The 25,494-nt window shown below is 36.6% G+C and overlaps 1 protein-coding gene across 12 annotated transcripts in view; it reads right to left on the bottom strand.

Annotated features, from left to right (window-relative positions):
• LOC125646084 (sodium/hydrogen exchanger 10-like) overlaps positions 1-4,983 on the bottom strand; it is a 30,728-nt gene extending 25,745 nt beyond the window's left edge. For 5 of the 12 annotated variants that reach the window (XM_056140045.1, XM_056140046.1, XM_056140040.1 and 2 more), the window contains exons 1-5: positions 4,772-4,980; positions 3,192-3,452; positions 2,829-2,966; positions 2,324-2,440; positions 1,668-1,829 (exon numbers count right to left, since the gene is read on the bottom strand). In XM_056140045.1, coding sequence (XP_055996020.1) covers positions 1,668-1,829; positions 2,324-2,440; positions 2,829-2,966; positions 3,192-3,452; positions 4,772-4,919 — 826 coding nt within the window. In that variant the 5' untranslated portion in view covers positions 4,920-4,980. Of the gene's footprint in view, positions 1-1,667; positions 1,830-2,323; positions 2,441-2,828; positions 2,967-3,191; positions 3,453-4,771 lie in introns of all 12 variants that reach the window. The other 7 variants (XM_056140050.1, XM_056140042.1, XM_056140049.1 and 4 more) reach the window with 6 other exon arrangements.
• Positions 4,984-25,494: the final 20,511 nt, after the last annotated feature.

The raw sequence follows: 25,494 nt of genomic DNA, 5'->3' as shown, positions 1-25,494 counted from the left end.
AGAGTGTTCGAGTTGTATTCAGCTATTTTTACTTTTTATGATTTCCTTGTGTGAATAAGTAATGTAACATTAGTTTCACACAAGTATTTGATATTTCATTATTTCTATATAGATTTATTACCAGCATATAGAATATTCTGGACCTGACCAGAAATTTGGCTCTGTGTCACACATAGGTATGACTTTGCATTTTTTTTTGTATATTCTTTGCATTATGATAAGTTCTGAATATTCTTATCAAGTTGATTATTTAGTCTATGATTACTTAAGTGCAATAATCAAGTAAGATAAATCTATTTATTATTTATACCATATAGTAATCAATAGTCAAATATATCTTTATAAGCACTATTAAGGGGAATAACTCTTGGTTGTAAACTGTGCTGAGCAAATGAGTTTTCTTTGTTGATATTTTTATACTATATGTTTTAATTCATGATATATATTATATGTGATATTCTTGTTATATATTTCAGAGTTAATTAGAAAAGAATACAAACTCTGATAGAACCCTACCATTGGTGTTGTGTTGTTTACTTTATATACCTATACAACCCACACTATTACAACTATCCAGAACAATATCCACAGTCCGTTTATCCCTACTACATTCCTCTTTCCTTTACTTTGTCTTTGCCTTCGAAGATAAACAAGCCAGATTGTTTTTGCCCCTGGCAGGACAACCTGCAGTGCAGAGGTGGTCAACGGCACCAGCTGTAGTATAGAAGAGAAAATATATGGCTGGACTGGGAATCGAACCCGGGCCCCTTATATTACTAGTCAGGTGCTCTAACCAATGAGCTATCCCAGCTCGATTCCTGGACCAGCCACAAATTTTTTCCTCTCCTATAATACAGCTGGTGCCATTGACCACCTCTGCACTGTGGGTTGTCCTGCCAGGGGTAAAAAGAATCTGGGTTGTATGTCTTTGAGGGCAAAGACAAATTAAAGGAGGGAGGAATATAGCAGTTAGGGCTATAGGGCCCATGGATATCGGCCTGGATAGCTCAGTGGTTAGAGCACCTGACTAATAATGCCAGGGTCCTGGGTTTGATTCCCAATCCAGCCATATATTTTCTCCTTTCTCCTATACTACAAAATTATTGCTTTTTGGAGGCTTTTGTTTGTTGGTTGGTCAGGAGAGGGCAAATGGAATTTTTTTAAAAGGAGGCCTTATGTAAGTGTAGACTTACATGTGTATTAATTTATGTAGGTGTAAACTTGTGTGAGTCAGGTGTAGATTTATCTGTAAGTTATGTAGGTGTGTGAGTTAAGTGTAGATTTATCTGTGTTATGTAGGTGTAGACTTGTGTGAGTTAGATGTCAATTTATATGTGAGTTATGTAGGTGTAGACTTGTGTGAGTCAGGTGTAGATTTATCTGTGAGTTATGATGTAGGTGTAGACTTGTGTGAGTCAGGTGTAGATTTATCTGTGTTATGTAGGTGTAGACTTGTGTGAGTTAGGTGTAGATTTATCTGTGTTATGTAGGTGTAGACTTGTGTGAGTCAGGTGTAGATTTATCTGTTAGTTATGTAGGTGTAGACTTGTGTGAGTCAGGTGTAGATTTATCTGTTAGTTATGTAGGTGTAGACTTGTGTGAGTTAGGTGCTGACTTACCCATGTATTAGGTAGGTGTAACTTTAGGTGAGGTGGGTGAAGACTTACCTACATAGAAAGTTAGGTAAGTGGAAGCTAAAGTGATAGTAATTTCCACCAAGGCATCATTAAACACCCGAGAAAGACAGAACAAAGTGATCTTTGCAGTGAAGAATCCCCACAGAGGGCCCCCTAGGGCAACTTGCAAGAATTTCACAACAATCTCTCCTCCTAGAATTAGAAAGGCTGTTAATGCATTATTGAAGCTTGAATTTAAACAGTAGCTATATGGATTCACATCTTTGATTAGCCATAGAAAATGTCATATATGAAACACCCGTTTAGGTAAGAATTATTATTGCACTTGCTTTACATAGTGTTATACCATCACACTTGAAATATACTATCTAGTGTCTGAAGAAAACTAATTTTAAAAAACCACCACCAGAATGAGAGCCTAAAACTTTTGAGGAAATAATCTCTCTCTCTCTCTCTCTTTCTCTCTCTCTCTCTCTCTCTCTCTTTCTCTCATGCATGTACATGTAAGATTTTAAAAGTATAAGTATAGTCTTACCTAAATCTGTATATGCATTATAAATTTAAAGAATATAACATAGAGCGTCCATTTTCAAAATTTCAAATAATGTATGAAAGATTCCAACAACAACAAAAATCATTTTCACTATAATCTGTGTTAACACCAACAATAAGGTCTTATTCCCTACCAGTAAGTCCTTTTTCTGATGTGGCCAGTTGAACAAAGACATTATAGAACACAATGGCTGTTCCGTCATTGACCAATGATTCTCCTTCAACCACCATAGCCAACTGTTTGGATGCACCTGATTGGTAACAAAATATCACATTACATGGCATAAGAAGAGTACAACTATGGCATGGTTCTGGAATTATAAACTGAAGGGTGTGGTAACTCAGCAAGCTTTATGAGCAGGGTCTGTAACATAAAGAATGGAGCCACTTATTGGTTAGTGCCTATAAAGCTGTATGAGCAGACCACCATAACCACAGGGTCCATAGTTCTGAAGAACGAAAACAAATATTGAGTGGTGACTAATACCAAGTTCTTTGAGCTGTACCACTACAGCAAAAATAATCTGGCCCTGAGAATGGAGACACATATTGAGTGTTACCTAAGTCTCTGAACAGAGCCACCACAGCTATGTGGTCTATGGTCCTGAGAATGGAGACACATATTGAGTGGTGACTTACCTAAATCCCTGAGTAAAGCCACCACGGCCACAGGGTCTGTGGCACTGAGAATAGAGCCAAACATCATTCCTATGTTCCAGTCCCATTCATACGTAAATAAATACCTGGCCAGAAGGCAAGTGAACAGTGAAGCCATGGCTGTAATGGAGACAATTTATAACATCTGAGTCCATGCATGTACAGGTTTGAATTTGATTATCATGCTGAGTTAAGTGCATATATGTATCTTACAGGTTTGTTTTTCTTAACAAGAAATGAAAAGTATATCTAGATAAATATTTTTACATTATAAGTAAATTTCAAATCTTTGCAAAACCTAATGATTTACACCTGCAAAACATTAAACTTCAAATTTTCACTTACCCAAACCAGGAATTGCCAAAAGTAACACCTGAATGAAAGTTTTCATAAATGTATGGACCTCCATCCCAAACGCCGACTCAAAAATTAGGACAGGCAGAAATATAAATAGGAGGAGGTGGGGGTCAGTCTCTACCACTCCAGCATATGCATGGATGGTGGCATTGTTGGAGGACAGCAGGCCAAACAGAACTCCCAGGACCAACAATACAACGGTGTAGGGCAGCCGGATCTTCAGGCAGTGAATGATCTGTCTCACTAGAGCTTGATAGGGAGAAACATACATCAGTTGATACCATCTTAGATCTACTCTAGTACTGCAAAATTGCTAAAGACATCCCCAATCCCTGAGTGGTAGAACCAAAGTTTAAAGCCTGCGTCATATGTATGTTAACAAGTCAAACCCTATCATATGCCAATTCATTTGAATTTGTTCAGAATATGGAGGATGTATCACGAGGACAAGATTTTCAACAGACAGACCCTAAGTTTGAAACCCTCATATACAGTTAGAAGTCAGACTTTATCATACACCACCATTAAATCATTTTAATATGTTATGGTCACATAGTAGAAGCATAGACAAGATTTTTAACATCCCCCCCCCCCCTCTTTACCCACACCCAGCTTGTTAACCCACTGAACTATTTGGCTATCTAATAAGATTTATAAGGAGTCAAGAACAAGGAATATACTGATGATATTTATATTTGGTAAATTTGTGTTTTGAAAGGAAGTCAGTAATAATAATGATGTGATATTGCTGTTTAGAGTTCAAAATGGTAGTAATATACTATGCATATGTTTGGGATGATATTGATCTCCTAAGTGTAAACAACATGTAATACTATTAGCAGTGCTGGATTTGCAAAGGGTTGCATTTGTAAAGCTTAGACAGACTTGAATGTATTTAATGTTGGGTAGTCACCTTCATAACTCCTGACTACAAGTCTAGGAGGACCCATGGAACCATTACCAAGATGTTGTCAAAGCCAGATCTTTAAACAATCCAGGAATGGAGAAAAGAACTGACGTTGGTATCCTATTTAAGGTGGTGGAGGGGCTGGTGCCAGCCAAACCAGCATCAAATTACTTACTACAGGTACTCATAGAAACTGGGTCATCACTCCACTCAAAGTTAGAATATTGGATCTATTCCCAACAACAAAAAGTGACCCGTTTTCCAAATTTTATGAGCAATATTTTCCAAATGCAATTAGAAAATGAAAATATATCATAATATATTATTCAATGCAAAATATAAACTGGTGGGGGGAGGTCCATGAATAGAATCAAGACCTGAATAAATATAAATGTTAAAATGATTGTTGTTAAACTTTATTTGGATGGGGAAAAACCAGTAAACCCAATTTGCCCAATTCATTAAAAAAAACAACGATTTCCCCCATTAAACGCTCCGAAACATCCATTCTCTAGATCTAGCAGAGTAAACTAACTAAACGACAGTGCAGTGTCAATGAAGTGCCGGGCTTTAGATCGGTCCTATAAAATGACGAGATTCTCCAATTCCGTGCCTATACAGATTTTGAGACAAGTAATGACGTCCCGCAAATACAACTTACCTCCCAAGGCACAGGAAAAGAATATGAAGAATATGATGGTGAGTGATTTGTGGTCCGCTTCATATTTTTTGTTATGATGTGCCAGAGCTCGAGTCGAATTCATCAATGAAATGTTCGCTGCAGATGATATGTTCGAAATGTTCAACATCTTGGAAGGTTTTCTCCTTATAGTCACCTTTTAACAATGTTGTAATATGACTTATTCTGCAAAAATTGAAAACAACACATTGTTGACATTCTACCGGAAGACAAAATAAATAACGTCATCACAATGATTGTGATGTCATTTCGGCCCTAAACCAAGGTGTACCGAGTGGCATTCGACCAATCCATAAATTATATCTAGCCTAGCAACTAGGCTAGGCGCTACGATCTTGAACGCAACCCAGGTTAGAATTAGATCTGTACCATATAAAAAACAGTTCCAGTATTTATGGAGCACCAAAATAACATTTAAACTAATATAATTGAAGATTATTCATTTGATGTACACAACAACATATGATAATCATACACTTTTGAAAGGATCAAAAGTATTTCTCACTTTATATTATATATATAGATCTATATTCATTGCAACTTTCATATCTTAAAAACTTCATCAACAATTTATGATTACTGTTATCATTATGAAATTTTCAGAATGTATGCAGAATTCACCCTTGAAAGATTCATGATAAATGTTCATAGGTCTATTTATGTTATTTTACACCTCTATCAGTATCAGTAGGTAAGCCAAAAAATGTATGTCCTAGCGCATTTTGCACCGGTCCCAACTCCCCAATAAATATTGACCGGTCCCTATTCCCTAGTGCATGCATGTGTAGAAAAAAGATTTAAATCTAGGCAATTATGCATGATTTGTGAAATTGTATAGTGATGGCTGCGCTAGAAATATTTTTATCAGTGCTTTAAAAATTGTATCATTCAATGAATTATAGGGCCTATGTACAGTGAAAATTAGCAGTGCAGAAATACTTTTGACCCTTCATTGATGCACGCAATGTTCAATGCAATGAAAGATAGACAAAGATATCTTCATATCTAAATTAATGCGCACATTAATGAGAATATACTTTGTTACCATTATTTATTCTGCTGATTTGATGCGCTTTGTAATAGGCTATATATTGAATATTGGTGCATTTTATAATTCATTTGCATTTATTGTATTGCATATTAATTGAATTGTTGCTTTCTTCAAATTAATTATTATTACCCACTTTGACATCTGCATTAATGATATAATTCAATGGATGCACGCAATAATATCTTTCAGAGAGAGAGAGAGAGAGAGAGAGAGAGTTTAAGTGGGGAAATCTATAATCTTTATCATGTCATTCACCAGTCCCCCGGAGAGGGGGGTGTACAATTTGCGACAATGATCCCTTTAAAAGAATTGCATGATTCTTTGTCGTTGTAAATGATTAAAGATATCTCCAATTAAATGAAAGAGATCATCAAATTATTTATCTTGTTTATACCGAGCTCCAAATTAAATTTTGCAAGCAATGATTCCACCACATTTATATGCGCTCATCAATTGAATAGATGAGAGCAATAATTGATTTGAAGCGCGCATCAAATCAATATATTGTTCTCATCAACTGCATTAATGCACCCTTGCGTTTCATTACTCTGATTAAATGCGCAATCTTGATGTGTTAAAAGCTGTAGTTTAAGCATATGGCATATTGGATTTTGATGGACAAGGTGTCAACTTTATCAGGTTCTTTGATCTCAAAGCTATGAATGTGAAAGCGCTCATTCAGTATTACATACATGCATATGTTGATCGATGAAATGTATACCCTAAGAAGCAGCATCGCTGTTCAGTTTTATCAGAGACATAATATTAAAAGCAGATCCTGATTAGACGTCAAGTTTACTGTGAACATCTCTCATTTCCAAATTCTTTAAAGGCATAGTTTTAATGGTAACATTCTAAAACAAATAGAAACTGCGGTTGCAAGAAAGAAAATTATGTGTTTAACGATGGAAACTAAATTCACAGGTTCAACGCAACGTTGCATTTAGGGGGTTTGTTCGGTGTTGTTCGAGTCAGGGTTTGGTACCCCCCCCCCCCCCCCAACTGATTTCCTCCAATGATATAGAATTGATCGAGAACAACCAAGGAGGAGTAAATGAGATTAAGGTACACTTTCGCTTTTTTTAAAATTTCAATTTTTCAATTTTTTTTTTTATTTCACCCGAGATCTCGAAAAGGTGCATCATTTTCTGCAGTGATGGAGCTATTGCTGGGCTATGTCACCACGATGAAGAGACCAATAAGGCAATAGTAGGGCAGAGAGAAAATACATATAGTACGTGTGTATTTTATAAAATTTATTTAATAGAAAATCTTCCACTTAGTAATGATAGTAAGCTAATGATAATCATAATGGTAGTTATATGTAATTGTTAATTATTTGCTAATTAATTAATTTCATTTGATTTTTTAATACACAATCGCAAGCCTTCAATTTGAAACAATTTTTCTAAAAAGAAAATTAATCATTTGAAAAGAATATGTAACTTTTTCAAGTGATATTTTTCTACTTTTTTATTCTAGAAATGAAAATCAACTTACCAGCGCGTGGGAAATAATCCACTGAAACCTAAAAACATGCGTTGTGATACATTGTACTTTGCAGAATAGAATATATCGTCTAAAACATCATCTTCAATTTATACTTTAGCCCTATTAATATTTACATATTTAGATGAAAACAACATGAAACCAAACAAACCAAAATTTTATGATAAGCTAATGGTAGTTCAACCGCAGCCGGACTCACAGAGTATGAATGTTTTGTTTTTTATTTGTGCGGGGGTTGTTCATCATCATGATAGTAATTCCTTTATTAACAACTAGATTTATTTGTATGTTAATTAAGATATTTATTAATTATGATAGATTGTAAATTAGAGTACGCGTGCGTTACTACAGAGTAAAAACATTGACACGGTGAGGAAGTGAGGTGATTTCGTGACACATGTCCTTGTCAGTTGTGAGGACTCCTTCAGACCAATCAGGACGTCCTCAGATGCTGTTAAGTCCAACAATTCATTCAGCTATGATGTCACTTTCATTCTAATTTCATTGAATAAGATAATGTGTGAGAACGATGGAAATCCATTTCTGGAGAGAGAGAGAGAGAGAGAGAGAGAGAGAGAGAGAGAGAGAGAGAGAGAGAGATCAGAGAGAGAGAGAGAGAGAGAGAGAGAGAGAGAGAGAGAGAGAGAGAGAGAGAGAGTTGGTTGTCATGACTGCGTTTCAGTGTACACAAAATACGTTTATAAATATAAGCAGCATTAACTCCGTGATCACGTGACGGGGGATTACTTGTGTATCTGTTCGACATGAAATAAAAACGGGATTTAAAAGTGTTGTGTTATGTTGGCCATTGATAGACTTCAAACAACAATACTTATTTCTGATTGCTGACGATTCTTTTTGATGTACAGATTCATCCCTGTCAGAAATATGGTATTTGAATAATACATAGGAATGATAGGTAAAAACCCTCTTCATTTACAAATTAAAGAATGGTTTTCAGTATTTGAGATCTGACCAGGAAATAACCTGCACTATACAATTGTTGTACATACGTGTATAAGATACTACGTCGTAATGATAATCATAGGCGGATCCGGGAATTTGTGAAGGGAGGGGGGGGGGGTGTCCTAGCACTTGATCTTTTAGGTACGCCATTTACACCCCTTTCCTTGGGTACACATATTAGGGGATATCTTGAGACAGTTCTATTTTGATATAAAAATGTTTGATTTATTTAGTACTTATTTCCAAAGTTCTAATCACTCAGACCTTATTTTGGCAATGAAATAAAAAAGAAGCTGATTTAAAGGTTACTCCCAATGGGCCGGGCGGCCCCAGAAGCTCTGAGGTAAATTGTGCAAAATATTGCATTCTGTGCATTTCCTAGCACTTCTTTTTCACTTACAAATTTTCTACTTTTTAAACAAAACTTTTATGTTACACATACTTTTTACGAATTCTTTAAGTGGTACTTGTATCTGACGAAAATATCGTAAATATGTATCACTGTGTCGTCTTATTTATCCTAGAATTAAATGTTATACTGGTGTTCATTTTGAATGATGCACTTACATGTAAGTATCCGCCTTTCATATCATTTTGACTCGTATAATCATTAAAATTGATAACTCTTAAACTTTTTGGTCTGTAAAAGGGGGGTCCGGAGCCCCTGGACCCTCTCTGGATCCGCCCTTGATAATGAAAGAGTTTATGCTTAAAAGTGGGACCATTTGGCGTTACATTTCTTGAAATACAAATATTAACACTACACTCTGTCCATTTACCTTCCCATTTCCTGCCCTTTCGTTTTTGTCTTGGACCCATTGCAATGTCATTCCTTGTTTTTCAAACATTTTCCACCCTACTCCCAAAATATTGCATCTACCCCTGAGCCGTCAGTGAGGGAGGTTTGATGTAAGGTATGATATATAAATGCTTATTTAAGGAAAAATTGTCGCGTTGTTTGTATTATGGAGGAATAGAAACAACGGCTGAATAGGTTAATTTGCATATGCAGCGAAATTACCCCATATCTCCATTGCTAACATATCTCCCATCATTATGTAATAAAAGTTTTTAGAATATATACATGCATTAAAAATATAACTTGTTGCTTTTTATTGATTCGTAGAACTTATGTCAAGTTGAAAGTTTGCTGTTTTTTAAAGTTAGATATTAGCTTTAAATCTGAACACTTTATTTTGCTGTAAAATGTGCTATTATGATAGTTTTGTATATAACTTTAACCATAGTCATTAATAAAATTAAAACTTAGTTTAAGATTTTATCAAAATAAAGATTTCGGTTCTATTGAATGTATAGCATTATATAATTATAGGTTATAGACTTTGTATGGGAAAATATGACGACCGAGTTTTTTGGCGCGCAGACGGACCAAGCTTGCGAGGTCCGTTCGCGACAAAAAACGAGGTCGTCATATTTCCCATACAAAGTCTATAACCTTTTTATTATATACTTTCAATTTCATTTAGAAACTAACAATAATTTTATTTTTAACAATAACTTTATCGGTTTAACTGAGTAAAAGATGAAAAACACGAAAAATTTGAAAATTAACGGCGTAGAAATTTGATTGTGACGTAATGTTTGCGGGCCGGAATGTTTCCGGGCATATCGTGTGATATCATCGTCGCAAACCACGGTTTTGAGTCCACTCACGCTCCCTCATATGATGCACAGGTGCTTGTGGATAGGACTTCCGGTACCCCCCTTCTTTTATTTTTAAATAATATATTATGATCGGTGATATGACATTTTTAAAAACGGTTTCTATGCGAGATTTGTGTATTCCATTGAAATAGATAAACTCTGAAGTTACATATTTTATCAAAAATACGTCCGAAATACCCAAGGAATTGAACATTTAAAAATAAAAGAAGGGGGGTACCGGAAGTCCTGTCCACAAGCACCTGTGATATGATGGAGACAATCGAATAGAAGCACCCGTGGGTAACCGACGATGGTGTGATATATGCCTGCAAACTTTTAAAGAAAAAAGAAGAGATGAAATCGAAAGTATATAATAAAAACATATATTTGTACGGGAAGACAATAATTTTGCTTCATGCAGAACATTTGGATAGGTTTTCTAACGGAAGTTTATAAATCTTTTTTGTTTCTGTCTTTGAAATAGCAAATCACAATTTTGCAACAAAAATTTTCGACACCAGAATGACAGTTAGTATTGCTTTAATCGAAAAATAAGATAAAATGAATTGTTTTGTGTCCTTTTATCGGCGGTAAGCAACTCGGTATAAGTTTGAGGGAGGGGATAGGGTGGGGTGGGGTTAATTCTGAGTGAGGCAAGCGCTATGGGGTGCTCATAGCTCTCCATTGGATCACAGGAAGTTGTGGACCTGGGGATGATGCATCCAAAATTCCTGACAAAGACATCACCGTAAATGATTTCTTTTAAAAATGACCCTAGGTAAAGACGGGAGTACGGTAGCGGTGTTGTAGCGTGACGGAATATATTGAGCTGGTCGGAGGTTGCGGAAAGTGGTGTACATTAATGTCAAAGAATGCCGGAAAAGGATTTATGATAATGTTTATTATTAATAAATAGTATACGTCCGGAAACAAGGTAATAATGAATCGGACACAAATGTATGTATGTACATGTATGATCTTGTTGATTTTTTTGAAAATTGGTAAAAACGTTCAATGATATTGTTTATTGTTTGAAATAGTAATTCAAATAAAATTTAGTGAGACGATTCAGCTGATATTTCGACATTGCGATTTCACAGCTTACAAAAAAAAAAAAAAAGAAAAAAAAAAAAGAAAGAAGAATTTAACAACAAATAGCTTAACGCTCTAGGACACCATGCAGTTGTCAAGTAAATTCTATACACTGTATATCAATTATATACCAGTAGATACGTACATGTATAGGGTAATTAACCTAACCTAATTAATTAAAGCAACCGTTCATTTGGATGAGAGAGTGATAGAGAGTTCGAGTTTCCATTAGAGTGGTCAACGTCCCAACATCTTTTCTCTTTCTCTCTCTCTCTCGCTCTCTCTCACTCTCTCTCTCTCCAGCAGAACTTCTAAAAAAAAAATGAAGATTATATACAATCTAGAAAATTTAAGATTAACCATTCATTGGTTTGAATAGGTACATTTTATCTAGTTAATTATCACAATTTGTGTGTTATCATTGAGCCTTAGAGAAATATATTTTCAAATTAACCTTTTTTTTATATTCTATGAAAAAGATGTAACTTCATATTAAAAATACGCGTGTCTCCTCCCCTTAATGCACACTTCCCCAAAATGTGAATTGGAAGTTGATTTTGTACTATGATGTAAATACTGTATTTTCAGTAGAAAACTTCAAGACTAGATTAAAATGACAATGGAAATTAGGAACACAATAAAGACTCACCTCTCACAATAGACGGAACATCCGCGGCTTCAGCTATTGATCCTTGACCTGAGCGACATTGTTAGAGCCCAGTCCCTGCCATGTTACCTCCCCTGGTAATCCCCTGACAGTTATCGTGATTAATGTTTGGATTGACAAAGTTCGGGAACAGCCTGTCTTAGACTCGATTTTACTCTCTCTCTCTCGCTTAAAAGACGAAACACTATCAGCACGTGTGGAAAAGATGGCCGATTTTCATTAATTGCACCAGCTGGGCGGAGACACTTTACGGCGATCCTTTGAAAAAGTAAAATCGTATTTTCCTCTCCCTGCCGACTTCAACTAAATGTGAAATTAAAACTACCAATATATAGATGTTGACTTACGGATCATTGACGGAAAAAGCAGCAAAACAGAAGCAGTTAGGTGAATTTATTTCACTTTACCACCTCATAGGATATTGACTCAACATCAAAAATAAGTAAATAAGTTGTTATACCGATGAATTATTTTTTTCCTTTTGGAAAAATAAAACGAAATTCAAACGAATTCAACGTCATTTAGGAGACAAACATTTAAAAGTGGAGTAAAGCCCCAATTCGCGGCTAGAAGAACAAGGTTAATCGGAGTGTAATTGATAATTAATTAACCCACAGTAATTGTTTAACACGGTCTGCCCTCGTTGTCCCAATGGCGAAACCTCCCAGTTCTGACGTCACGCATACTTACATGTACTTAGGGTTTACGAAGAAAGAGAAAACAACGAACCAGAATGTTTCGCGTTTAACAATATGTTTTACCCTCTGAAGCTTCTATCTTATTATTATTTCTTCAAAAGTTTATCTTAATTTAAGTATCCTGTACCCTTAAGCGGGCCGTTAAATCCCTTTGATAATATTCTTGGCTTACGCTAGATTATTCTTTAACATTTTGAATACTTAGCCAATTTTACCTTCTTTTTTTTTTAGTATGAAAAGTTTACACGTGTTTTGTTGCGTAATCTTTTCTATAGTATCTCGGACAATACTAATAACAATATTTTACACATATGTATATATCGTAAAAACAAAGTTCAGTAATTAACAGAATATATGAAACTAATTTACGAAATGATAATAATAATAATAAAAAAGACGTATTCATTCTGTATAAGTTTTGTCTGTTTCCGAAGGACTCCACTGTGAAATAGGAAACTATGTAAACTCGGATATTTAAATAAGCATTTTTTATGACAATCCCAAAAACTTTCTGGAATTTAATAAATAAACTTAGCAATAAAGAAAACAAGAGCACCGTCTTTCGAGTAAATGCATGTTTCATTCATTGGTTAATTAACGTAGAATAGATTCAAGGACAGGTTTTCTCAGAGGAATGTATCCTAACCTCCTGAATGCCTCAAGGATGTTGAATATGACATATGGTTGTAATGACGTCAGAATACCTTACTGTCGTACCTTACGATATGGGTGTTTAAATTTTTTTTTAAAATTTTCTACATATAGAGAGAAGTTTAAGAACATATGCAATGTGTGATTGCAAAAGTATTGGTGATGAATTTCGTTATGTCTTGGAACGTTCACATTTTTCAACCGACAGATTGTTTTGTAAAAAGACCAACACTATTAAGTTTAATGAACTGATGAATTCAAACAATGTGGTAGTGTTTTTAAAAATGATAGGGAGAAAATTCTGAAGAATTTTGGAGAAAATTCTGAAGATTTTTTTAAAATGCCTCCTGCTCTTCCTGAGCTACATCTACATGTCTGTATATCCATTTATTATTCAACATATATTTGTCTATTAGTAAGCCTTACATGTAACCTTTATGTATGTATGTAAGTGTTTGTACCTTATGTGTCCCAGTGGTCTGGTTTTGAGTGAATAAAGAATTGATCATACTATCTCTATGGACATGAAATATGACGGGGGCGAAGCTTTTAGCACTCACTATACATGTTCATTTTAGCACTCACTATACATGTTCATTTTAGCACTCACTATACATGTTCATTTTAGCACTCACTATACATGTTCATTGTTCGTTAACAGACAGGTAGGCAGCTGGTTTATTGTTTTCGCCGTATTCTGTATTGGGAGCAGCTTGTACTCGACTTGAAAATCATTTGATGTGTGGTTTGGAGCGATATCTGCATGTGTATCATATTTCAAATTTTGTCACAAAAAAGCAATGTCGAACACGCTTCTTGAACACTATAACATTCCCAAATACAACTCGTAAGTTATTGCAAATTGCAAAACTATTTTTATTTTTGATTTATAACAGCTCATTTTAAAAATGTAAACGAAAGGATATAAGAATCTTTTTTAAACACTCCCTTAACAGACACGCCTTGGGTAACCCTATAAAAAGTCACTGATGATTAAAAATACCATGAAGGCGAGATGTTTTCATTGGTAACATTTAATGTCCTTTTAAAAGAAACATCCAAGGGGATTCAAACCTACCACAAGATGACCGGAGATACACTGTATTCAGATATAACCCCATCCATTATCCCCAGACAGACTGTATTTAGATATAACATCATCCATTATCTCCACACACACTGTATTCAGATATAACATCATCCATTATTCCACCAAGACCGACCGCCGCGGTGGCGAGTGGTTAGAGCGTTCGCCCCGCATGCAGAAGGCCCGGGGTTCGAATCCCGGCCGCGACACACCCAAGTCGTTAAAACAGGGAGTGATAAAACAGGTAGTGACAGTGCTCGGCATAAGATGTGAATGTGACGGGTCCTCGGAGATTACGTTATTAAAAACAGATGACCCGTGTCACAGTAGGTGTGGCACGCTAAAGAACCCTCACTGCTCAATGGCTGTAATCGCCGAGCATAGGCCTAAATTTGAAGCCCTTCACCAGTCTTGTTGACGTCTCCATATGAGTGAAAAATTCTCGAGTGAGACGTTAAGCAAGATACAATCAATCAATCAATCCACCGGGACGAATTGCTCAAAACCTTGGTTAAGCTTAACCAGTGGTGAAATTTAACCAGGTTCTTAATGAGCAACCCAGTCCAGTAATCCTCAATTTCAACATTCCCTTTTACCCTAGTTTTTTTTAACAGAGTACCAATCAGGAGCGGATCCAGAAAAAAATCAAAGGGGTTTGCGATCCAAGATGGTACCCTTTTCCGCCCCCTCCTGGAGACTTTAGAAAAAAATTCCACAAAAGGAGAGGTTGCAACTCCGTAATTTCTTTTCCAGATCCGCCACTGTCAATGATAAAATGAATACGTACAAGTCTAAATGGTAATGACAGGTGGTTATCGGCCGCAGGAGCGGACGGTCTAGTTGTGGTAGTGTTATATAGGGAAAAGAGTACCAATTGTGTTCCAATAGACCTCAATACTAACTTCTGGCCCTCTCACTAATTAACTATATTGATTTTAGACAAATGGCCGTCAACATTTCAAAGTTCATTCCAAGTGCTAATAAACAAGAGGCCCATGGGCCACATCGCTCACCCGAATCACCTTGGCTCATATTTAAAGATTTTCCCTATATATTCGCACGTAAAACTTTGATCTCTATTGTGGCCCCAACCTACTCCCGGGGGCCATGATTTATTTGCATGCAAAATGTTGATCCCCTACTGTGACCCCATCTTACCCCCGGGGACCATGATCTTTATAAACTTCAATCTGCACTATGTCAGGAAGCCTTTGTGCAAATGTCAACTTCTTTAGCCCAATGGTTCTTAAGGAGAAAATTTTTAAAGATTTTTTTTTCTATTTATTAGTTATGTAAAACTTTGATCCCCTATTGCGGCCCCATCTTAACCCCAGGGGTCATGAGTTTAACAAACTTGAATATGCACTATGACAGGAAGCTTTCATGTAAATCTCAGCTTTTCTGGCTCAGTAGTTGTTGAGAAGAAGATTTTTCAAGATTTTCCCGATATATTTGTATGTAAAACTTTGATCCCCTATTGTCGCCCCATCTTACCCCCGGGGGCCATGATTTTAACAAACTTGAATATGCACTATGTCAGAAAGTTTTCATGTAGATTTCCACTTTCCTGGCGCTGTAGTTTTTGAGAAGAATTGTTAAAGATTTTCCCTATATATTTATATGTAAAACTTTCATTCCCTATTGTGGCCCCATCCTACCCCCCGGGGCTATCATTTTCACAAACTTGAATCTGCACTATGTCAGGAAGCTTTCATGTAAATTTCAGCTCTTCTGGCCCAGTGGTTCTTGAGAAAAAGATTTTTAAAGATTTTTCCTATATACTTTCAAGTAAAAATTTGATCCCCTATTGTGGCCACATCCAACCCCCGGGGCTATCATTTTCACAAACTTGAATCTGCACTATGTCAGGAAGCTTTCATGTAAATTTCAGCTCTTCTGGCCCAGTGGTTCTTGAGAAGAAGAGTTTTAATAACCCCGCTCTATTTTTGCACTTTTGTGATTATCTCCCCTTTGAAGGGGGCATGGCCCTTCATTTGAACAAACTTGAAAGCTCTTTACCCAAGGATGCTTTTGGCCAAGTTTGGTTATAATTAGCCCAGTGGTTCTGGAGAAGAAGATGAAAATGTAAAAAGTGTACAGACGGACTGACAGAAGACGGACAGACGAAGGACAACAGGCGATCAGAAAAGCTCATTTGAGCTTCCAGCTCAGGTGAGCTAAAAACGACAGAAAATTTATAGGGTCCCGTTGCTTTTATAGGTCATATTTGTACTTTTTTATAACACATAGCAATCTGCAGTAAATTACACCCTTCATTTCAAACCCACCCCTACCATGGTAATTTCCTCAGTCATTTCTCGAATTTTTTCATCATTTCTTTTAATTCCATATAATTTCACTCTTGATATTAGCCAATCACGCCACACCTAGACATTTATACCTCCGCTCAATCTTTGGTAAACTGCGTTCGGGTTACGCATCCGGGGGTTTGGTACTCTCATTCCAGAAAGTGTGCATGGGAAAATGAGAAATCATTTTTTATTGTTTCGGTAGACTTATTCCTTACCAGTTCCACTTATAAAAGTTCTGAATAAAATTATTTTAAAATATATAGTGAAAACAATCTTTATTATTGTAATCAATAGTTTCATTTTTATCTATTGTCAAACAAATATCGTTGATTTACGACTTTATACGAAGATTTTGCAACAAGTACTCCCCGGAATGGCAGCGTGTAAAATATAGAAGCAACTCAATGTGAGTTTCCAGTTAGTAATTCTATAAATAAATCCATAAAACGAAAGAAATTTGGTACAACTGCTAATATCTATAAACATGTATATTTTGGTTATTACTTTGTTTAAAATCCGCGACGTGCAAATCAGAGTTGCAGACATGCGCAATAGCAAATAAATATCACCATCATTACGTGACACATAGTTCCGTAGATGTCCATATACCCCTTGTCCATTGCTTTCTATCTATAAACTCTATGTCACATTCAGCACGTTTCTAAAGCTTGTATGGTTTCTGCAATCCATTGAACTCCAGAATCTAATAATATTCATGTTTGCTTCATTTGCATACCATCATGATGGTAGGTCAACATTTTTATAATTGCCCTATAAGCATGAACGGATATATGATTTCAATTTAGAGGGACGTGGAAAAAGTTTGAGAGACAAGGGGTCTGTTGGTCGCTTTTAGGTCCCCAGTTCGCTTTGATGGGGGCTCCGGGGGCTGTTGTAGCACTTGTAAGCTTCAGATTTTTTTGAGGCGCACTGCTGATTTTAAAATGAATTATGTTAACTACTGCTGCAAGTTTTACCGGATATATCCAATGTTGAAACCTAAAATATGAATATTTCATACCAACAGATTGGTGAACAGTGCAGGGACCTATGGCATGAAGGTCAGCACAGAAAAGTTCAAAGTGATGGTCAAAAGCACAAGCGACATCAATGTAAACATCAATGTGAACGGAGAGACCTTAGAGGAAGTGACAGGCTTCAAATACCTGGGTGCAACGCTATACAAAGATGGCACCTGCACTAGAGAGATCCGAATCAGGATAGCCACAGCAACATCAGCGATGGCGAGGCTAAATAGAATATGGAAGAGCAGCATCAGCTTCCACACAAAGTACAGGCTATACAGGTCTCTCGTAATCTCCATCCTCCTGTACGGATGTGAGACATGGACAATGCTGGCTAAGACCGATAGGAAAGTCCAGGCTTTTGAAAACAAGCGCCTGCGGAAACTGCTCGGCATCCACTACTGGGAGCACAAAACCAATGAGTTCGTCAGAGACAAGGTCACCAGCCTGGTGGCCTCCCAAGAAACCCTCCTACAGATGGTCAAGAGACGCAAGATGGCCTGGTTTGGTCATGTCGTACGTCACGACAACCTCGCAAAGACCGTACAACAGGGCACCGTAGAGGATGGACGCTGCCGCGGCCGACAAAGGAAAAGTTGGACAGATAATGTGAAGGAGTGGACCACACTATCCATGCCAGTACTCATCACAACGACCCAAGACAGAACCGAGTGGAGAAGGGTCTCTGATGCTTCATCCCTCTTGCCTCCCCAACGACGTCACCCGTCGCGGGATTGATGATGATGAAACCTAAAATATGAATATTTCATACATTTATAATTTTCTATGAAAACTCTTTTAAAAGTGCTCTTACACAAATGATAGTACATGCATTAACTCTTTTTTAAAGCAAGTGTTCAAATTAAATTGTTTTTTAATTTTGTTTCCAATTTTAAATAAAATATTTCATATTACAATTTCCGTGCATTTCTTTTGAACTAGTTTAGGATATTTCAAATTTAGCAGCCGATTTGATGCTTTGTATCAAAATTATTTTGCATAGTATTGTATTTCTTTTGGCTTTTTGTTTTTTTAAGTATCTGTTCTTATCAGCTTAATGCTTTTATACGTAATAGAATTAAGAAATCACAATGTTAATATTTCCTGTTCACCACTAGGCGAGTATTTCCGAAGTAATGCGTTGCGTTATACTATCTTATTTATTCAAGATTATACACGTATCGGAAAGGTATTTTGTTGAATTCAGAACGTCTCTTCCGCGTGGCTTAATTAATGGTTAATTAACATCTGTTTTGTGATTGTCAAACGAAGCATTGCGATATTGACCATAAATCAAACGTTATGAGAGAATAAAGTACATTTACATACAAACAGGCTGTACTTTGTCAGCACATAAATTCACACAGCTAGGATAAAGGAGATTATTGTGTATACAAAAGTACATATTAAAATCTTATCAACAAAAGCTTCCTGATAACAAAGACAATAATAATAATAATTTTTCAAAGAATATTAGATTTTTTTATTTGCTCCACGGCCTTCGGAATTTTTTTTCACTCATATTGAGACGTCACCAGCCGAAGGTGAAGTACCACAAATTTAGACCTATGTTTATAGCGCTCAGGGGCGTAACAGTGAGTGTTCTTTAATGTGCTAACGCCTGCCGTGACACGGGACCTCCGTTTTAAGGTCATATCCGTAAGATCCGTGATTCTCACTTCTAAATGCCTAGAATTTTACATGGTTTAAAAAAGGAGCAATCACTACCTATGTTTACGTCTTAGGTTTGAGAGGGTATCCAACTCACACTCCCAGTTACGAAGCGAATCTACCACTGAGCTATCGCGACCTTTTTTAAAACTTGTAAAAATAGACACTACATCAAGCGTACTTTTCCTCTTTTTTGTTCCATTACTTGTTGCAGACTAAAGATAATGAGAGAAAGACCCTATTGATTTCTGGGGTAAAAGGTCAGGAGTCGGAGATTGAATGTAACAATGTTGTGGGCATCAGATAAAACTTGCCATTCCCGCTTTCTATTCATACTTGCAACAGGTATAGCAGTTAAGATGAATATTCCTTTTATATTGATTTTGAGGTAAAAAGTTCAGAAATAAATGACACAGTCATAGGCTGGTGTAATCCGAGATTCCTCTGACTCTTACCCCCGCTTTTATATTTGACATGTGCGGGGGAGAGTCAGAGCAGATTCCATATTGAAAAGTGGGAATTCAGCGACACCAGCTGGTGTCGCTGCTTTACCTACCTCTTACAACTTTATTTCGCGGATCTATCTTCCAAGACGTGAGAATTCAGTTAACGGAAGATAAATCTATAAATAGATCATGATTAATACGATGCTATCGCCGTTTAAACGGCCCTAACACCGACAAATGGAGCATCACTTGAATTAGGTCGCCGCCTCGCCATTTGATTTCTTTGCGCATGACGTCAGCACATGTAAACACAAAATTCCATCGTTTAAACGGCGATAGCATCGTATTAATCATGATGTATTTGTAGAATAATCTTCCGATAACTGAATCCTCGCGTCTTGGAAGATGGGTCCGCGAAATAAAGTTGTAAGAGGTAGGTAAAGCAGCGACACCAGCTGGTGTCGCTGAATTCCCACTTTTCAATATGGAGTCCGCTCTGACTCTCCCCCGCAGAAGTCACAAAATAAAAGCGGGGTTAAGAGTCAGAGGAATCTCAGATTAAGGCTGGTGTTAACATGATATAAACGATTGGTGGATTTGATGGGGGAGGGGGTCCGGACCCCCCCCCCCCACCCCACCCCCCACCCCCTTGTGACAAAATCAATTATTTATTTAGTTTATTATGTATAATTAGAATAACCCGTAGAAACGCATCAAACTTTAGATCCCTCACCCACCAGGGCTTTGCTCTGGATACACCTGAAGGCGGCTCCAGCCTATTGGGGCTCCTTTTAACAAATCCGGATTCGTCACTGTAGACACATATAAAGTTTGTGGCAAGTAAACTCGTTCAAGGAAGTATGTTTTGATGTTTGTATGTATGTTATATAACAATATATCTCTGTGTATGCGTGAGTGCGCGCGCGCGTGTGCGTGCGTGTATTTGTGGAGATTACTTAAAACCACTACATGAAATTCATTCAAAGGACCTCCCCACATTAGCTGTAACTTGTGGTCCTTTTTACCATCCCTCTTTTCAAAGACAAATTGATTTATATATTCTACTTTTTGGTACATATTATAGGATTAAACATTCTTTTTGAAGAATTTATCGATGTGTAAACTCTGGACGTTTTACTCACAAACTGAATAAAAGTACGAAGTAGTTTTATATTAAGTTTGTGAGTAAAATGTCCAGAGTTTACACATCAATAAATTCTTCAAAAAGAATGTTTGATTCTTATAATTCCAATTCGTTCCCTGTATTATCAACTTCAATAATTTGAATAGTTTCCTCGTACTATAATATTTGTTTTCAGGCACGTATGCATACATAGCGTATTTGGATTTTTTTATGTGTAAATTTTCGTTTAGATTTATTTTTGTCCAATCAAAACAATTGTAATAAATAACATTGAAATTATTAAACACTGATGTATCTCCATTAGGTGTGCAGTCCTTTTCCTCTGGGATATTGGAAGATAAGGGTAGAAATCTAAGTTTTAAATGGTCAGCCTATGTCTGAAAATTACAGAATTACAGTACTACCCGGGGTCAATACAGATAAATAAGGTAAAAAGAAAACGTATAGTTTTTGCAGATTTTTATTGTATTTATTTTTATGAATTTTTATCACCAGCACAAGATTGTCCAGTCTTGCCTTCTGGGTATAACTTTCTTTATTACAAAAACGAATTATAATAGAATAGAGAAATCTGAACAACCTTGTGCTCGATATAAGCAAAGGCTTTAAAAACCGGTCATTCGATAAATATCAATAGAGATTTAACAAAAACAGACAAACCCGATTTCAAAAGACGGCATAGCTCTTAAAGTTAACGAATTTTTCAGTAAAATAAAATGCCAAACCTCAAAGTTAAGGTATTAATGAAAAACTAGGGGCAGTGTAAATTGCATAATTCAAACTTTGATGCTTTACAACATCCTTGGTGGCCGTATGTCACAGCTAAAGTGGGGAAATCCTTTTTACAAAATATAGGCTTGGTTATTGGCAAGATCTGCTGATTAGTCGGAACAGTCAATTGCAAATATAGCAGGCGACTTTTAAAACCTACCTTGCTAGTAAGTCACCATACAGCACAGAGTGCGTACGTCGATTATGGGATTTAAACGACGGACACTCGGAGAGTGTGATCAGTCCTTGGGTGGTTGACCTATCATATATATCACACATATGTACCGGTCGTGATAGCGTAGTGGTTAGGGCGCTTACTTCACTGTTGGTTATTTAACCTCAAATTTTCGACGCAACCCGCTTTGTTCCAAATTCTGAATTCTAACTAAATTTGCAAAACAAACAGCGCTTGTCAGGGCAAATTGAAAAGTCTTCAATGGGTAGAGGCTTGTCCAATCTGGCCCTTACCACAAAATCCTTGATATCCCTGTATCGTCTAAAGGACACAATGGTGGTTCACTTTTGCCAATCTAGGATTAACCAAGAGTTTAGGAAAGTTCTCCTTTCGGATTTTGTTTAGGTCCTTCAAGGTAGGGTGGTAAGTAGGAACCAGAGGTATTCTATAGCCTTTGGTTTTCTCCATGTGCTGCAAAAGGAATGACCTGTCAATTTAATGACACTGGTAACAGATTGCGGCTTGTAACCTCGTTTGCATATATAATACCTTAACTGTTGACTTTGTGGTATAAAAGATTGCTTGTTGGAACAAATTCGTATGGCATGAGTTGCTGGACCTTGAAGATGTGATGTGGGTGAAATCTAGATGGCCGTTCGTCGGCTTGGTATGCAGATCAAATTCAATTTAACCGATTACAATGATGGATGTTGTATCAAGAAATGCATTCTGAAATATCCACTGTGAATTTGATGCTATGGTGAAATGAATTGACGAAGCACACAAAATCGTTCTAACTTTCCCTTCATTCGACGTACTTGATTTCAATGTCTTCGTTAAACCTGAGTCACCTTAAGGGTTTGGTTATACTTGTAATAAAAGATGTTTTTCTAATATATATATGATTTCTAATATATAAATGTGTTTGCATAAGAAGGTGCCATTTTTTGTTCCCATAGCTGTGCTTGGAGGTAATGTTCCCCATTGAACATGAAGTTATTATGTTTAAGTAGTTGATCCAAAAGCTTATCCAAGGAGTCTGTTAACAGTGTTTGGTGTTTCTACTTTTCCAGACTTTCTTGCATGCTGCAATGCCTTTATCATGAGGAATGTTCGTGAGTAACGATGCAACATCCACAGTCACGAGAAGGGTGTTGTCTGGCAAGTGGGAAGTTGGAATTTTGTTCATGTGGACTGTCGTGTTTTTGAGGTAGGACGGTGTGGTTTCTATATGAGATCGTAGGTGCATATCCAAAATCTGTGAGATGACCAATAGCACTGACAGGACGGCCTAGAATTCCTTCTTTAGATATTTTTGGTAGAAGGTAGAATTGTCCATGTCTACTGACGTTAGTGGGAAGGAGACAAGTGAAAATTTCTTCACTTATTTTGTCATTGCGTTTCATTTTTTCTAGTGTATCGATGATCGCATTGGCATTGTCATTTGTTGGGTCAAAATCGATTTTTTCTATAAAATAATGTATTTGACAATTGTCTGTTTGCTATTGCTATATATTCTTCTTCTCTGTTCATAACCCACCTCTGGTATATCCAGGGATCTGTGTTTGCCCAACTCTCTAATTTGTATTCCTTATAGGAGTTAGGAGATTGATCACTGTTCGTTATCTTCACCTTTCATAACCAATACAGTGGACCCTTTATCTGACTTCTTAATAACAACTTCTTCCCGGTTTTTAAGTTCTTGAATGCTACACCTTTCATTGCGGGTCAGATTGTCATAAATAGTAGGAGGATTTTCAAGCAACTTCTCGATGTCTGATTCTCTGGCCTCTATGTATGTTTCAAGAGTCGGACATTTTCCTGGTTTCGGATCCGATCTGTCCCTGTGATTGAGATAAACGCTCCATATAGGATCAGCTGTCTAAATTAGTGGAATTTTGGTGTATTGAAAAGTGCTCATTTAAACGAATACGTCTGAAAAATGCAGTGGTGTACTATCTTAATTGTTTGGTACTGGACAAAACTTTAGACCTTTGGACAGTAAGCTGGTTTCGAAATCTGATAATACAACACTGGAGAGGTTAAGAACAGCATTTCTATGTGATTCTAGCTCATATGGCACGTCTGATGTGATACGTTTAAATTTCCTGTTTGTTTTCTTTTTGGTAGTTGGTTTATCCGTTGTTTGTTAAGAGTAAGCATTGTTCAAACGGGGGTCTAGTTGGATTGAATCTCTGGAGAATTTTCTGGTATGCTTCTGTATCAGAGATTTGGAGAAGGATGAATTATACCCATCTGGGACATGGCACAGCTCTTCATATTTTCCTTGGGGCACAGCATTCCGCAACTTCAAATCATTATTGGTTATGGCCTCAGTGATATGTACTACCTGGTATGAATCCCAAAGGTCTATCAGTTGCTTAGTACATGGGTGCAAAATGCTGTTCCAACGATTAAGAAATCGTTTAGAAATGTTGCCGATGTTAGGAGTGAGCTTGATATTGAATTCTGTGGGCATCACAACATTTTTTAAGTAAGTGGAACAATTGGAGATCCGGTTTTGAGTTTGACCAGTTTTTTAATTTCATTTCTTTATAGATTTGAAGACTAAATTTGTAGAGATGGTGATAATTAGGCCATGAAAATATGAATTCCGAAATCAAAAGAAAATTGCATTTAAACACCAGAAAACAAGTAAGCAGCATGAACACATTATGATTTAACAGTACATCAAAAACATAAAACATGTGCATGAAACAACCAGCACCACACGGGTAGACTGTAGGATGAAAAAGAGTATGGATCGAAAGGCGAAGACAACGAACAGTGATCAATCTCATAACTCCTATTAGCAATACAAAATTGAGAGTTGGGCAAACACGGGGCACTGGATATACCAGAGGTGGAATCAGGTGCCTAGGAGTAAGCATTCCCTGTCGACAGGTCACACCCGCCGTGATCCCCATATTTTGATCAGGTAAACGTTATACATAGTCAAAATCAGTTTGCCAAGAAGGTTTTATTGGCGAACTAGATCGTTATAACGACCAAAGAATTTGCAATACAGTTGGAAATAAATAGTTATATATAAGCACGAAAATCCAACAACACTCTACTTTCTTATAGTGTCGGATCTAAAAAGATACAAAACCAATAAGAAATTGAAAAGGTTGCGGCACTGATGGTTATTTGAATGATTTTTTTTCGACACAACCCACGTCTTTATCAAGAGACATATATTACATATCACTGAAGAGACATTATTTGTCGAAATGCGCATCTGGTGCGCCAAAATTGGTACCGTACAAGTTTTACATTTAAATGAATATCGGAGCACATATTTCAAATCCATAATGGTAGTAACCAACTTCTTTACAAACACTTTAATTCCAATGACCACTCCATCTTGATTCACATTTACTTTACATAAACAGACAATTAAGTCCACATCATATTCGCACAAAACTTTACTCTGTTCCATTGAGAGTTTTACATACGTTATTTGAAGAAGCCACAGCTAGTCTATATGTCACAGGATGAAATAATTCATATTTAACATACTAATATAATTTCATTACGTTACTCATTTCATCCAATCTAATTAAAATTAGATCCTTTGATCCGCTCATCTACTATCGCTACACAAGTAGCAATAGTAGATGAGCGGATCAAAGGATCTAATTTTAATTAGATTGTCATTTCATCGTAAGTCGTTTCATTTCATTCATCGGGATGAACGCTGATTGGTAGAGAGAGGAGTGTGAAAGGTCAGTATGGTTTGTGTGTGGTTGTG

This window comes from Ostrea edulis, chromosome 6 (assembly GCF_947568905.1).
Source record: "Ostrea edulis chromosome 6, xbOstEdul1.1, whole genome shotgun sequence".
Classification (NCBI taxonomy): domain Eukaryota; kingdom Metazoa; phylum Mollusca; class Bivalvia; order Ostreida; family Ostreidae; genus Ostrea; species Ostrea edulis.
Note: the sequence above shows the minus strand (reverse complement) of the source record. Positions and strands in the feature narration are given on the sequence as shown.